Raw genomic sequence first — 14,028 nt, forward strand, 5'->3', positions numbered from 1 at the left:
GAGCCCCAGCTCCCTCAGCCTTTCCTCACACGGGAGATGCTCCACTCCCTTCAGCATCTTGGTGGCTGCGCTGGACTCTCTCCAGCAGTTCCCTGTCCTTCTGGAACTGAGGGGCCACAACTGGACACAAGATTCCAGGTGTGGTCTCCCCAGGGCAGAGCAGAGGGGCAGGAGAACCTCTCTGACCTACTGACCAGCCCCTTCTAACCCCCCCCAGGTACCATTCGCCTTCCTGGCCACAAGGGCCCAGTGCTGGCTCATGCTCACCCTGCTGTCCCCAGGACCCCTTCGTTAAATGTTCCTTACATGTCAGTCCCAGCAGGCCATCCAGCGCTGCAGCCCGCAGACACAGAGGCCATCGTGCAGCAGGAGGGGGCAGAAGCCCCGGGACACAGTGGGGAGCACAGGGCAATGGAGGAGCCCACGGGCCACAGCTGCAGGAACAGGCAGGGCAGGAGCTGTAGAAACAAGGCAGGTGGCTGAGAGCAACCAGCGGGGGACTGCCTAGGGGGGTTGTGGAGTCTCCTTCTCTGCAGACATTCAAACCCGCCTGGACCCCTTCCTGTGGAACCTCAGCTGGGTGTTCCTGCTCCATGGGGGATTGCACTGGATGAGCTTTCCAGGTCCCTTCCCATCCCTGACACCCTGGGATTCTGTGACAGGGTGAGGAGAGCGCTGCGAGCGCCGTTCAGAGCGGGCAGGAGCCGTGAGGAGCCGTTGGAACGTCACTTCACGGCGCTCGTCAGAGGGCGACAGACACCGGGATCGGGTCTCTGCCGCCCGCAGCCTCACAGCGCCACGACTCCGCAAAGTTCTGCCCCAGCGGCGCCGCCCCCGGGGGCTGTCCGGGCAGGGCCGGCGGGGCCGGCGGTCTGTCCGCCGCAGCCATGGGGCAGGAGCTGCCGTGGCTCAACCGCTCGAGCGGCCCGCGGGCGGGGGGCGATGGCTGCGCGGCGGGTGGGCTGCGCGGCCCGTTCCCCGCCGGCCCCGCCGCGCTGCTGGCCGCGCTCATGGCGCTGCTGGGGCTGGTCACCGTGCTGGGCAATGCCCTGGTCATCCTGGCGTTCGCCGTGGAGCGGAGCCTCCGCACGCAGGGAAACTTCTTCTTCCTCAACTTGGCCATCGCCGACCTGCTGGTGGGTGAGTCCCGGGGCGCCGTGCGGGCCGAGGGCGGCCGGGCTGCGGGGCTGCGGGATCACCGCCCAGCTCTGTCCGCAGGCGGCTTCTGCATCCCCCTCTACATCCCCTACGTGCTGACCGGCGAGTGGAGGCTCGGCAGGGGCTTGTGCAAGCTGTGGCTCGTGGTGGACTACCTGGTGTGCACTGCCTCCGTCTTCAACATCGTCCTCATCAGCCTGGACAGGTTCATCTCTGTGACCCGAGCGGTAAGGGCTGGGCTGGGGGCTGCAGGGGCTCCGGGCTGCCCTGCCCAGGAGGACGGGCTCTTTGCTCAGCTCACCCGGCTCCCAACCCAACTGCACCTCCCTCAGGCACCAGAGGAGACGGGGGTGTCTGGGTACTTGGCTTGAGCCTGGAAGTATTTCTGGGAGTGATCAGCTTGTGCAGGAGAGACATTTGCTTCTCACTTTTACACTGGAAGAGGTAACTGTTTTAGAAACAGGCATAGTCTGTGCATGTTGCTGTTCCAGCTGGAAGGGCAGAGAGAACAAGGTGTACTTACTTCCCTCCCCAGCCACGCCTTGGATAAGCTTAAAAAGCCTTACCCAGCTGAACCAGCGCATCTCCCTCAGCACAGGGCGATGCAGCTGCTGCGAGCCCGAGCGGCACCACAGGGCACAGAGAGCGCTCCTTGCGACGGGTACCAAGCCTTCAGGGAGATTGAGATGCATACAGCTGTGTGTATTTCAAAAGTGGCAGAATATAAATTAACATGAACTTCTTTCAGAGGATGCAAAAGCTGTTTCCATTTAACAGGCACAGAAATGGCTCAGTCCAGTAGTGTGTCAGTTATCCAAAAAGTAGACTAGACTTTCCAAAAATCAAAAGCTAATGACATCCTCACGCAGACCATACAGCCACAAAGTATTTTGCGTGGTGCCGAAATAACACATTTTACCTGCTAATGGGTTTCACTCTTTTACACACACTTCCAGGTTATTCTTCAGCCCCGTGTTCCACTCACGTTTCCTGAAAATGTTATTTTAGCTCCATTGCTCATTCTAAATCACGTTAAGAGGCAATGGTACTTTTTTGGTAAAAAGTACAAAGAGAGGCTGAAAGAGCACTTTAACAGTTTATATGTAACTTAGTGTTTTACCAACTTTTTCAAGAGGGAGAAATGAAGAGATTCTTCAACAGTCAACACTTACAATTCCTTTATTTTCTAAGTTTTGAATTAGCCATGAATTTTGCTCTCACAAAACAAATTCTCGTGACTATACACACAGTATAAATATATAGACTGGATGGTTTCAGAAACAGAAAGGGACACTGGTCATAAAAAGTTAAAAACACCAGCCACTTTAAAGTACTTCAAATTAATCCTCCATATAAAAATCCCCCCCAAGCAAGAGTAGAGAAGCTGCCTGTTAGGTTAGGGTGGTGTAAGAATATATGAACAGGAATGTATGAGGCTCTAAATGATTCTGTGTCTCAGTGACAATGGTAATCGTCCTATGAGATCGCTCCTGAAACCAGGAGCAGCTTTGCCGAGGGTTCGGCGGGCTCGGGACCCCTCGGCTGTGCAGGTTTGCAACCAGAACAGTGGTGGCTTTGGAGATCGAGATCCAGAGATCAGGGCAGTAAACGCGAATCCTATACAGAATTCAAACCTGAGGACTTCGCATCCCCAAACACTTCGTGGCCACTGGAGAGATGTGAAGCTTGAATTCCAGATCACTATACAAATATTGTCCAGTACGCCAGGGAATGAGAGTATCGAGAAGTAGATGATTTTAAGATTCTACTGAACTCTGTTGCTGATACAGTTCACTGACTCAGTATTACTGACATATACTATTTTTTTGCACATTAGATTCTCTACTATTTTCTAAATATGGGAAATTAGTTACTCTTCCTGTAAAGCACTTTGCAGACCACAACACTCCAACTATAGGTCTTAACTGCAGATGAGAGTTCTACAAGTACTTCATAAAAGAATGAAATTAAAGACACCAAACAGAAGTAGAAGCTGTTATCCACTTCTTTTGGTGTGATTTTCACGTTAAGAAAAATAGAAAGCAGCAAGAAAAGAGCTTGCATGGGTGTTCAATGAATTCAAATCCTTTCATGGATTTTAAACAAAATTATTTTAAAATTCTAAATGAGCAAATACTGGAGGGCCATGTTTTTAGACCTTCTGTAAACTGGTGTCACAGCTAACGCAACTGAATACGTAAGCAACTTGTGACAGCTGTCTCCAGGAATAGCAGTGGCGATTTGCTTTGGAAAAGCCTCCGTTTTCTGATGTGCTGCGTGTTCTCAGAACACATCCAGCCACCCTGTTTGTTGGAACGGATATTTCAGAAAGAGCTTTTCTGTGGTACCAGTGAGCCTGGTATAACCCTCACCCCTACTCCCATGGATTATCAACCCTCACAAGTGACAGATAGGACCATGTTCTAAGGTACGCACCTAACTGATTGAAACACTGGTAACGTGAGCGACTTTTTTTGTCTCTCTCAGGCCAGTTACAGAGCTCAGAAAGGGATGACCAGAAATGCAGTACTGAAGATGATCATGGTATGGATTGCTGCTTTTCTTCTCTATGGTCCAGCCATTCTCAGTTGGGAATATATTGCTCAAAAAAGCATCCTCCCTGAAGGAGAATGTCATGCAGAATTCTTCTACAATTGGTATTTCCTAATGATTGCCTCTACTATTGAATTCTTTACACCTTTCATCACTGTTACATACTTTAACTTAAGTATTTACCTCAACATCAGGAAACGTACCTCCCTCAGAAACGAAAACCTATCACCTGGTCAAGAGGACTGTGAAATGAGTTTCCAGGGCGAAAAAAAGGAACACACCGTATTTGTAGTAAAACCTGCAAACAGACACAAACGTAAGATGAGAGCAAATGGCCTTGCTCCCCCAAAAAAGGCGTCGAGGCTCAGTCTGCGCAAGCTTGACAATCAGTCATTAAATCTGAATGCCAGTCAAGAGCTTCCGCCCCTTGAGGTGGAAGTGGAGACCAAGCCCCAGAGGAATTGTTTTTCCAAAGCCACGGGAAGCGCGTGCGACACCTCCGGCAGAGCAGACACTGCTAACGCTGTGACAAATGGATTTAGACTTTCCCGAGACAAAAGAATAGCAAAGTCTTTAGCAATTATTGTCTGTGTGTTTGGTTTGTGTTGGGCTCCATACACACTTCTGATGATCATCAGAGCAGCTTGCCACGGGCACTGCGTGCAGCACTCGCTCTACGAGACCTCATTCTGGCTGCTGTGGGTGAACTCAGCCATTAACCCTGTTCTATACCCGCTGTGCCACGGGAGCTTTAGGAAAGCCTTTCTAAAACTCCTGTGTCCAGGAAAAGCCAAAATTCATCCTCATATTTTTATGTGAAAAAAAGGAAGCGTGAAGGCTGACAGTTAGTACATCTTGCTTTCAGTGGGAGCATAAACTGGCTAATATTTGCCCGCAAATATTAAGTGCAATGTGCACTGGGTAGTTTATGGAATACTGGTAAGGACAAGTGTAGATATTTATGAATACATAGAAATACAGCCATCCATGTCACCAGAGGAATCACAGCAATGAAAAGAAAGGGAGCTTCTCAAAGCTCGTTGGGAGATTTCTGGTAACGGTGCACTAACAAAGTGCTGAAGAGGGAATAAGCATTCACGGCCAGAAACTAGAGTTCAGGCTGTCTCACTTTTAATAACTGTAAATATTGCTGGTGAGGAAGTTAATGAAGCGTCAACCTTGGTCCTGTGGCATTTCCCCCAGCCCCACCACTGGGACACCCAGGTCTCGCTGTCAGGCACAAGTCAAGAACACAACAGTCACGGTACCAGGGAAGCTGCACAACTGTAGCAGCCAAGGGAGCACATGACTCAAATATGAGAGTAGAATTTTTAGTAGAACTAAGTTCAGGGGAGGAATATAAAAGAGTTTTGTGCATTGTGATAGGAGATACAAGAACTGGGACTTTGTACAGCAGGAGTCCCCTCCCTCAGCTCTGACCTCTGCCCCTGCTGTGGTGCCACGGGGGCAGGAACCTACTGCACTCCTTACAGAACTCACAGGGATTACCCTTCTGTGTTTTGCTGTAAGTATAGAGTAAGTATAATCAGTCCACAAGATCTACAGCAGACAGATCTTGCTATAGAAGCAGCTTTAGGTAAACTTCCCTCAGAGTAATTTTAAAAACCTTTCCAATTAGACTTGTACTAGTTCTGAATCCACCCCACCCCTTCAACCTATCCATCCATCAAGTCAATGGTAAAAAGAAGTATTAGTTGACATGTTTAGGCATTTTCCAAGTCATGCATAATGAATAGCACAACCCAAAAAAGTCTGTTAAAATATAGTCTTGCTATTGACCATGAGTGTGGAAACAAGGTCAGCGATCTCCTGTTTCTGCCATTCTGCCTCTGGCACAAGAGCAGCTCACACAGCGGGAGCCCGAGCTCTGACGAGTGCTCCCAGAAGAGGGAGCGATCCCAACATCACCAGTGATGCAGGTTTCCACCATCAAAAGCATTTTCTGTGTAGCTTCACAGATGTTCTCTTTTGCTTGCAAGAGCAATAGCTGTTGAACAGGCCTAGTTGTCTATTGCCACAGTGCATGTTAGTACAGCTGATCTTAAATTTTACAGACAGTATTTGAAGTTATTTACTTTGTAACATTTCAATAAAGTAATTAAGAATTGTGGAAGAGTCCAAACTTCGTAGCCTTAGCACATGGTACATGGAAAAAAGCACAAGCCTACAACATTTGGGTAACTGCAGCTGAAACCGCACAACCATTATTCAGAGATACTTCCTAAGTTACGAAGACTGACCTTGAGGATTAAACAAACACGGTATTGTAAACTAGGAGGGCATATCCCTACTACGTGAATTTATCTACATGAACACCATCATCATGTTTTGCTGTGGATGTTTTAAAGCAAAACCATCAGCCCAGTGGTTCTCTTCAGAAGAACACCATCAACAGATACGGGGCAACATTAACATTTCTGAATACCCTTAATTACACCACTGGGCAAGTAAAGCCAGTAGATTTTCTTCTGATTCTTCCTCCCCTCCAAGTCAGGCTTACACATCAGCAGACCAATGACTTCATTGTAACAGGCAGCACTAAATTATCAGATACTCCTGCCAGGAGTCTTATTCTCTATCCAGTCAAGCCAGGACAATTTTCAAAACAGCGGCCAACTCCAGGAGTAAGGAAGATCCATCAGCTTTAGAACGCTGCATTCACTTCAGGTGACACACGCATTTCAAAGCTCTCAGCAGCTGGCGTTACCTCACAGCCAAGAGCTGCCTGCACAGGCGTTGCCACTGGAATTGCTCTACTGCTTCATTTCCTACAGCTTCGTCAGGCACAGCCCCTCGTCCCAGCACAGAGCGCGTGGCCAGCAGGACTCCCCACCGCACTCAAGATGTGCCATAAAAGCATTCTGAAACAAGAACACGTCATCTCAGCATCGTCTGGGAAAACACTGGGTTTGAATGATGAAATGTTACATTACAGATGCTGGCAGCCTCCCAGCTTGGCCAGGTTTTTTCTGTCCCTACTAACCAGAAGTTCCTTTGCTTTTATCAGAAGGATCAACGTTAGTCAGTGGGTTCAGTAGTGGGCTCTGAAGAGACATGAAACATCAGGTGTTAATAGCAACTTTATTGTTTCACTGGTGCAAAATCATGATACTGAAGAAACTGTGTAATGCATTTTCCCCTAAATTTACAGTAAAGAAGGTTATACATATCTATATAGATTGCAATTTCTCTATTTTTATACTATTTGGAACAAAATTATCTTGATAAATATGCCCTGTGCACAGTACTGGCCCTCACTGAATGTCACAGAGCCTTAATATGCAAAATATAACTTCTGTTTTTGAACATGGTACTTTAAAACTCTCCAAACATGCATTAATATATTCTAGTTTTTAGGGAAAAATATTACACTTCATCTTAACTTGCATTAAAAGAAAAGCACAAGCGGAATCTGACATACAATAATCCCAAAAATCTGATGCTCTGTAAGGATCAGACATGGTTTCAGATGACAGTCACTGCCAGTTTAGAACTCTAGTGCTACAGAAGCAACAGTGAACAGACAGAGGAGCAATGGGAACCAGAAGAGCCTGACATGTCACATGGATTTCAAAGCAAGTTTGGGCCATGCTGACCAATCCAACCCAGAGCTGCTGGTCCAACCTTCCCAATTTGTTAGAGTACTCAACACAAGTGTCTGAAGTGCCAGACTGAACACATAGACGTTAACATAACTTGACATTTCTGAAAGGCACAACCTATGAATCTATCTTAAAAAAAACATACGGTATGTAAATGAAAAGAAATAAGTACAGTGTGTATCTCCCTAAAGAACAAGACCTTCATAAATTGGCCCCTCAGATTCTGGCGATTCCCTCCTCAGGCGCAAGTGCTCCAGTGTGTTGTGAAAGTGTTTGTTAATTTGTTCCGTTTCTTCAGTAGACTCCAGGTTTGGGAGATCTTCTCTTATCTTCTGTATAAGCTGATTCAAAACTTGAATTGTCACCTACAGGAGAACATAAACAGAGCAGAAGTCATTAACAAGATCTCCGTGTATGTACACAGACATTAGTTTAACTTGTCTGTAAACTATTGGTATCTGAACAGTTCTTAGAAATATTGGTAAGGCAACATAAAGACACACTGTTGGAGACTGCCTTCTCTTGCTCCTCACAGGACTATTCTGATAGCAGAGTTTGGGGGAAGTTCCCCCCATCCCAGCAAATGGCAAGATCACAGTATCACAGTATCACAGTATGTTTGGGATTGGAAGGGACCTCAAAAGATCATCCAGTCCAATCCCCCTGCTGGAGCAGGAACACCTAGGTGAGGTCGCACAGGAACGTGTCCAGGCGGGCTTTGAATGTCTCCAGGGAAGGAGACTCCACAACCTCCCTGGGTAGCCTGTTCCAGTGCTCTGTTACCCTCACTGAGAAGAAGTTCTTTCTCAAATTTAAGTGGAACCTCTTGTGTTCCAGCTTGATCCCATTGCCCCTTGTCCTATCATTGTTTGCCACTGAGAAGAGCCTGACTCCATCCTCGTGGCACTCACCCTTTATATATTTATAAACATTAATAAGGTCACCCCTCAGTCTCCTCTTCTCCAAACTAAAGAGACCCAGCTCCCGCAGCCTTTCTTCATAAGGGAGATGCTCCACTCCCTTAATCATCTTTGTTGCCCTACGCTGGACCCTCTCCAGCAGTTCCCTGTCCTTCTTGAACTGAGGGGCCCAGAACTGGACACAATATTCCAGATGGGGTCTCACCAGGGCGGAGTAGAGGGGAAGGAGGACCTCTCTCGATCTACTGACCACCCCCCTTGTAATACACCCAAGGATGCCATTGGCCTTCCTGGCCACAAGGGCCCAGTGCTGGCTCATGGTCATCCTGTTGTCCACCAGGACCCCCAGGTCCCTTTCCCCTACACTGCTCTCTAATAGGTCATTCCCCAACCTATACTGGAACCCGGGGTTGTTCCTGCCCAGATGCAGGACTCTACACTTTCCCTTGTTAAATTTCATCAGGTTATTCCCCGCCCAACCCTCCAGCCTGTCCAGGTCTCTGATGGCAGCACAGCTTCCAGTGTCAGCCACCATCAGCAAACTTGCTGATAGTACACTCAATTCCCTCGTCCAAATCGTTAATGAATATATTGAATAATATTGGCCCCAGTACTGACCCCTGAGGCACTCCACTAGATACTGGCCTCCAGCTGGACTCCGCACCATTGACCACCACTCTCTGGCTTCTCTCTTTAAGCCACTTTGCAACCCACCTCACTACTCTATTGTCCAGACCACACCTCCTCAATTTAGCTGTGAGGGACTGTGTCAAAGGCTTTACTGAAGTCAAGGTAGACCACATCCACCGCCCTGCCATCATCCATCCACCTTGTTACATTCTCATAAAAGGCTATGAGGTTGGTCAAGCATGACTTACCCTTGGTAAAGCCATGCTGACTGCCCCTAATGACCCTCTTATCCCTGATATGCCTTGAGATGACACCAAGGATAAGCTGTTCCATTACTTTCCCAGGGACAGAGGTGAGGCTGACCAGTCTATAATTACCCGGATCCTCCTTCTTGCCCTTTTTGAAGACTGGAGTGACATTTGCTTTCCTCCAATCCTCGGGCACCTCTCCCGTTTCCCAAGACTTGGCAAAAATGATGGATAGCGGTCTAACAATGACTTCAGCCAGCTCCCTCAGCACCCGCGGATGCATCCCATCTGGACCCATGGATTTATGGACGTCCAGACTACTTAATTGTTCCCTAACCCAGTCCTCATCGACTAAAGCAAACTCCTCCATTAACCTGGCTTCATCCGGGGTCTCGGGTACAGGGCTCCCCAGGACAGCCTCCAGCGGAGTGGACAAAGGCGGCATTCAGCAATTCTGCCTTCTCTGTGTCTTCTGCCACCAGGGCACCCACCTCATTCATCAGTGGGCCTACATTGCCTCTGGTATTAGTTTTATCTGCTATGTATTTCAAAAAGTTCTTCTTGCTGTCCTTGACCCCTCTCGCCAGCTGTAATTCTAAGGAGGCCTTGGCTACCCTAGCTGCCTTCCTGCATCCTCTAACAGCAGCCTTATATTCCTCCCAAGTGGCCAGTCCCTGCTTCCATGACCTGTAAACTCGCCTCTTCTGCTTGAGCATAACCAACAGATCCCTATTCAACCACGCAGGCCTTCTGGCTCCCTTCCTCGACTTCCTACGTGTGGGGATGCTCTGATCCTGAGCATGGAAGAAGCAATCTCTGAATGCAATCCAGCTCTCTTGGGCCCCTTTTCCTTCAAGCAGTCTTGCCCATGGGATTTCCCCCAGCAATTGCTTGAAAAGGCTGAAATTAGCCCTGTCAAAGTCCAGGGTTGCAATTCTACTTGCTATTCTGTTCCTGCCACACGAGATGCTGAACTCCACCATCTCGTGGTCACTGCAACCCAGGCAGCCCTCGACCTTTACTGCTTCGACCAGACCCTCTTTGTTAGTGAGGATGAGATCCAGCAGTGCACCTCTCCTAGTCGGCTCCTCCACCATCTGCATGAGGAAGTTGTCATCAATGCACTGGAGGAACCTCCTGGACTGTGGCTGGCTGGCTGAATGGTCCTTCCAGCAAACATCAGGGAAGTTAAAATCACCCACAACAACCAGGGCCCGTGACTGTGAGGCCACTCTCAGCTGCGCATAGAAGGCCTCATCAACTTCCTCAGTCTGATCTGGTGGCCTGTAATAGACACCTACAACAGTATCACCCCCACCAGCCATTAACCTGACAGCTTTGTAACTTTTACCACAGCATTTCTCTCCAGTTTATTCAATACAAATTTAACAAGCCTTAAACAAATGAAGCACATCATCAGGTTGCCTGTGCTCTCTAAAATAATCTGTTTCTTAAGTTAGGACAGAATAAGTCAGTTACGACAGCAATTGGAAGTTGTTCCTAGTGACAGAATCACGAGCCAAGAGAGCACGGCTGCCCACGTCCAGCACTGGTGAGCTGCAACCACCACTCCATCCAGAGACTATTCTTGCATTTCCGCACACTTGGCACATGTAAGGTTTTATTTTCATCTCCATCAGACAAAGCATCTCCTTTACCAGAGCACTACTCTAGTGGGAAGCCAGTTGAGTTGCTGGAAAGTCAGCAAGTCCCTAAAAATCTCTTTAGACATTCTCTCAGAATTACAGGGTATTCATTAACGTTTGTTCTTGATCAAATGATGACACCAGACGGGATGCTGATCTCTACTTGACCAAGCAGCTTTTACAAACTGGACACATTTGCAAATTATCTACCAACAGAAAATGTCCAAGGTAACTGCTATCTCAGATTTCAGATGCAGAGTTTAAGGTGGTACATGAGACATCACATCTGGTTTTTGAGATCAAAGCTCACACCAATCATTTGTGGTACACTCAGCGGTGATCTTGAACCGCTGGAAGAATTTTCTTTTCCTTATGTACATATTACGTTAGGTACCTCTAAAGTTCGAATCTTACTGCTTTCTCATCTAAGTCCTAGTAAGTTTTGACCTAATAACTGTTTCAAGTATCCAAGTCTCACAATATTTAAGGTCATAACTAAACTGCAAATGTTTGATGTTTCCCCCATTATGAAGAATGAAGCTTTATCCACAGTTTTATCAGCACATTAGGAATTGACAACCATGTTGTTATTACCAGAACTTGTGCCTCTCACAAGACACCACAGAGCAAGCTGAAGAGACCTATGATTTGAGGTGTAAGTATGAATGAAGATCTTAAAGAAATGCTCTTTCAGAAAGAGAGAGAACAGAGAGAATGCATTTCCACTCACCGCCTCATTTTCCTTTTCATAAAAATAGATGTATCTATTCAGAATTTCTATGAAAAGCTGGACTTGCAGAGAAGGGTCCATGCACTGATTTGCTATCTTCAGAGCCTTCTTGAGGCATTCCATCACTCTTTTTCCTCCATGAAGCTATAAGGAAAAACCCCAAAGTTACAAGAAATAAAAGAACCTTAGGAAGCTCCAGTATCTCTCGGCTTGGCACATACATGGCATTTCCTGGTGGGCTACCACAGAAACACAAACGACACAAACCGCGCAGAGCAAGCTGGCATTGAACACTTACCTTTCCTGACTGCCAGTTTTGTTAAATCAAGTGTAACATGAATAGTTGTTGAATGCTGTCAATTATTAGACCAATCATCTCAATTTTGAAATATGTACACTGATGGATACTTTGAGAAATGGGTTTCAAACACTGCTCTTTATAATTACAACAGCTTATGGGACGAGCTCTGAAGAACACACAACTTTTTTTTTTAAACCTCCACAACTTGTGTCTTTAATTTGGAAGTTTCGCAGTTCACATGCAAACACAGCTACCATAATAAACACATGCAGAATGCAGACTGTACTTCGACAGCCAGCCTTAAACTAGTTGACACTCCAAAGCCTGCACAGTACTTCAACCCTTAAATTTGAGTTTTCTCCATTTTTGTATCTACACAGCTTACACTGCAGTCAGATTCAGAAGCTTCACATATTAGAATACATTCCAATCAAATCTACATCTACAGCTTCCCAGGTTTGAGTCCTGCCAGAGTCACCCTGCAATAAACAGTGACGATCACTAAGTGATAAATCTACTTTAGAAGCGAGTGCCTTCAGAAGAAAGGCAGAACCACGTTCCTGAACTAGGATGTCTTCTGCTGCTTTATTCTTACCTCCTCTCCATTCTTGTCGGTATTTCGGCCAGACCAAAACAGATGGGCACAGGTGCTCACAGCCCGGCACTGGTCAGGCTTCTTCAGGAGCTTGGAGGCTGCCAGCGCACACTGAGTCCTCAAAGGCTCATGGTTCTCCTCGCTGAAGCACTTCATCCTCTCAAACGTCCCAATTATCAAGGTGATTGCAGCCAGCTGCGCTTTCGAATCACTGATTTCATCTTCATATAGAGAGAAGGCCTAGTCAAGGGAGAAAACAAGACTCTTAATCACCACTTCAGAACACATCAGCAAAAAACCAACAGATCACATCTGCTAAGTGACATGGCAGTGAAGTGTTCAGTTTTATGTTTCCTAAAAGCTTCAGGCAGGAAAGAAGATCTTTCATTGAGAACATCAAAATCAAGTTAAATCCACAGAGTGGAAGTAAGTCTTGCAAGAAATACTTAAGTGGTTATAGTAAACAAATGTGATCCTACATATAAGCTGAAGATTGAGTTCTTCCCGATTTCAAGCATCTGCTCAAATATGCAACGTCAGCAGTGGAAATAGCCCCTCAAGAGGATTTGGTTCTTTGGAACACACAAAGCAGTAGAACACAAGTTGCGTGGTAGGTCAGTGACCACAGAGGAGGCAAGAAAAGCACTTGCACTGCTGCTACATGGGCAAAGAGCCCTGACAGAACACATGAGACAAAGAATTGTGAACCGTATCTCTCATAGAAGGTGTGTAATTGTCACGCTGCTCTCATGTTCAGAATTGTGCTACAGTGGTAACTGATACAAGACAGTGAGGAAAGGCTGAGGTTATCAGCAACTCAGTTCTAAAACACGCATTAGTAGCAGTATTAGAGGAAAGATTAGGAAAAAGCGTGCAACGTGGATAACATTAAATACATTTGTTCTTCTTCTGATGGGCAGGATGGGAAGGTTTTTGTAACAAGTAAGGATAAGTCCAATCTACAGGTTTAAGTGTATTTTCTGAGTAGTTCATAACAGGTTTCAGTTTTAAATAGCAAAGCCCAGCATGGCAGTTGTGAACACAGCAAATTTTAGAGAACTTCAAAGAGTGCCTGTGGTCAGGGCAACATCAGCCAGGTAACAGGAGCTGGGTAGCAGTCCCAGCACCAGTGAAGGAGCGTTTGATGTTGAGAAAGCCACACTCCTCCAGTGAACCTACTACATGAGTAGGAGGCAGCACTGCAACACACCACAAGTTGTCAGACTGAGCATTCAACAGAGCTTAATCCCACAGCAGCTTGGGAAGCAAGAATGAAGATGAGGAATACCCACCTAGTAACATTAGCTGTTGTTTCAGATGCTTTAATGATCAGGAAACCTGCCCAAGCCAAATTTAAGGTAGCACAGGACAGCGGCTGTAATAGTTGGAAGCTCACCTGGGACATGAATTCATAGGCCACGGTTTCATGATTCTCAAAGCCGATCTCTCCCGCAGCCAGCGCTCCTTGTAGGAAAAGACGGAGAGGCAGTTCAGCCAGTTCTGCTTTGATCAGAGCACTGATGGTCTGATGAGCAAACGAGAAGATCTTCTGACACTTCTTTTCCCATTTGTCATCCTACAGAAGTGAAACGAGTCAAAGCTTGAACAAGACTATTGCTGTAAG

The 14,028-nt window shown here is 46.8% G+C and overlaps 2 protein-coding genes across 3 annotated transcripts in view; one reads left to right on the top strand and one right to left on the bottom strand.

Moving 5' to 3' along the window:
- Window positions 1–883: 883 nt before the first annotated feature.
- LOC136107205 (histamine H3 receptor-like) lies at window positions 884–6,905 on the top strand. 2 transcript variants are annotated; one of them, XM_065848088.2, is made up of 3 exons: window positions 884–1,140; window positions 1,219–1,385; window positions 3,646–6,905. In XM_065848088.2, exons 1-3 carry the CDS (start codon window positions 888–890, stop codon window positions 4,528–4,530), a joined length of 1,305 nt encoding a protein of 434 aa, XP_065704160.1. In that variant the 5' UTR covers window positions 884–887; the 3' UTR covers window positions 4,531–6,905. The 2 variants fall into 2 exon arrangements, with proteins under 2 accessions (XP_065704160.1, XP_071670527.1); XM_071814426.1 differs by having other exon boundaries at window positions 884–1,385.
- The window catches only part of VPS35 (VPS35 retromer complex component), a 30,467-nt gene continuing 23,233 nt past the window's right edge, over window positions 6,795–14,028 (bottom strand). The window contains exons 14-17 of the mRNA XM_065848086.2: window positions 13,801–13,980; window positions 12,405–12,644; window positions 11,509–11,652; window positions 6,795–7,699 (exon numbers count right to left, since the gene is read on the bottom strand). Of these exons, the coding sequence (XP_065704158.1) occupies window positions 7,520–7,699; window positions 11,509–11,652; window positions 12,405–12,644; window positions 13,801–13,980 (744 nt within the window). The 3' untranslated portion in view covers window positions 6,795–7,519. The remainder of the gene's footprint in view (window positions 7,700–11,508; window positions 11,653–12,404; window positions 12,645–13,800; window positions 13,981–14,028) is intronic.

This window comes from Patagioenas fasciata, chromosome 13 (genome assembly GCF_037038585.1).
Source record: "Patagioenas fasciata isolate bPatFas1 chromosome 13, bPatFas1.hap1, whole genome shotgun sequence".
NCBI classification, from domain to species: Eukaryota; Metazoa; Chordata; class Aves; order Columbiformes; family Columbidae; genus Patagioenas; species Patagioenas fasciata.

Coding starts and splice junctions, on each gene's coding strand:
- LOC136107205 (XM_071814426.1), top strand. CDS start 888: ATGGGGCAGGAGCTGCCGTGGCTCAACCGCTCGAGCGGCCCGCGGGCG. Junction 1,386..3,645: donor TCATCTCTGTGACCCGAGCG/GTAAGGGCTGGG, acceptor TGTCTCTCTCAG/GCCAGTTACAGAGCTCAGAA.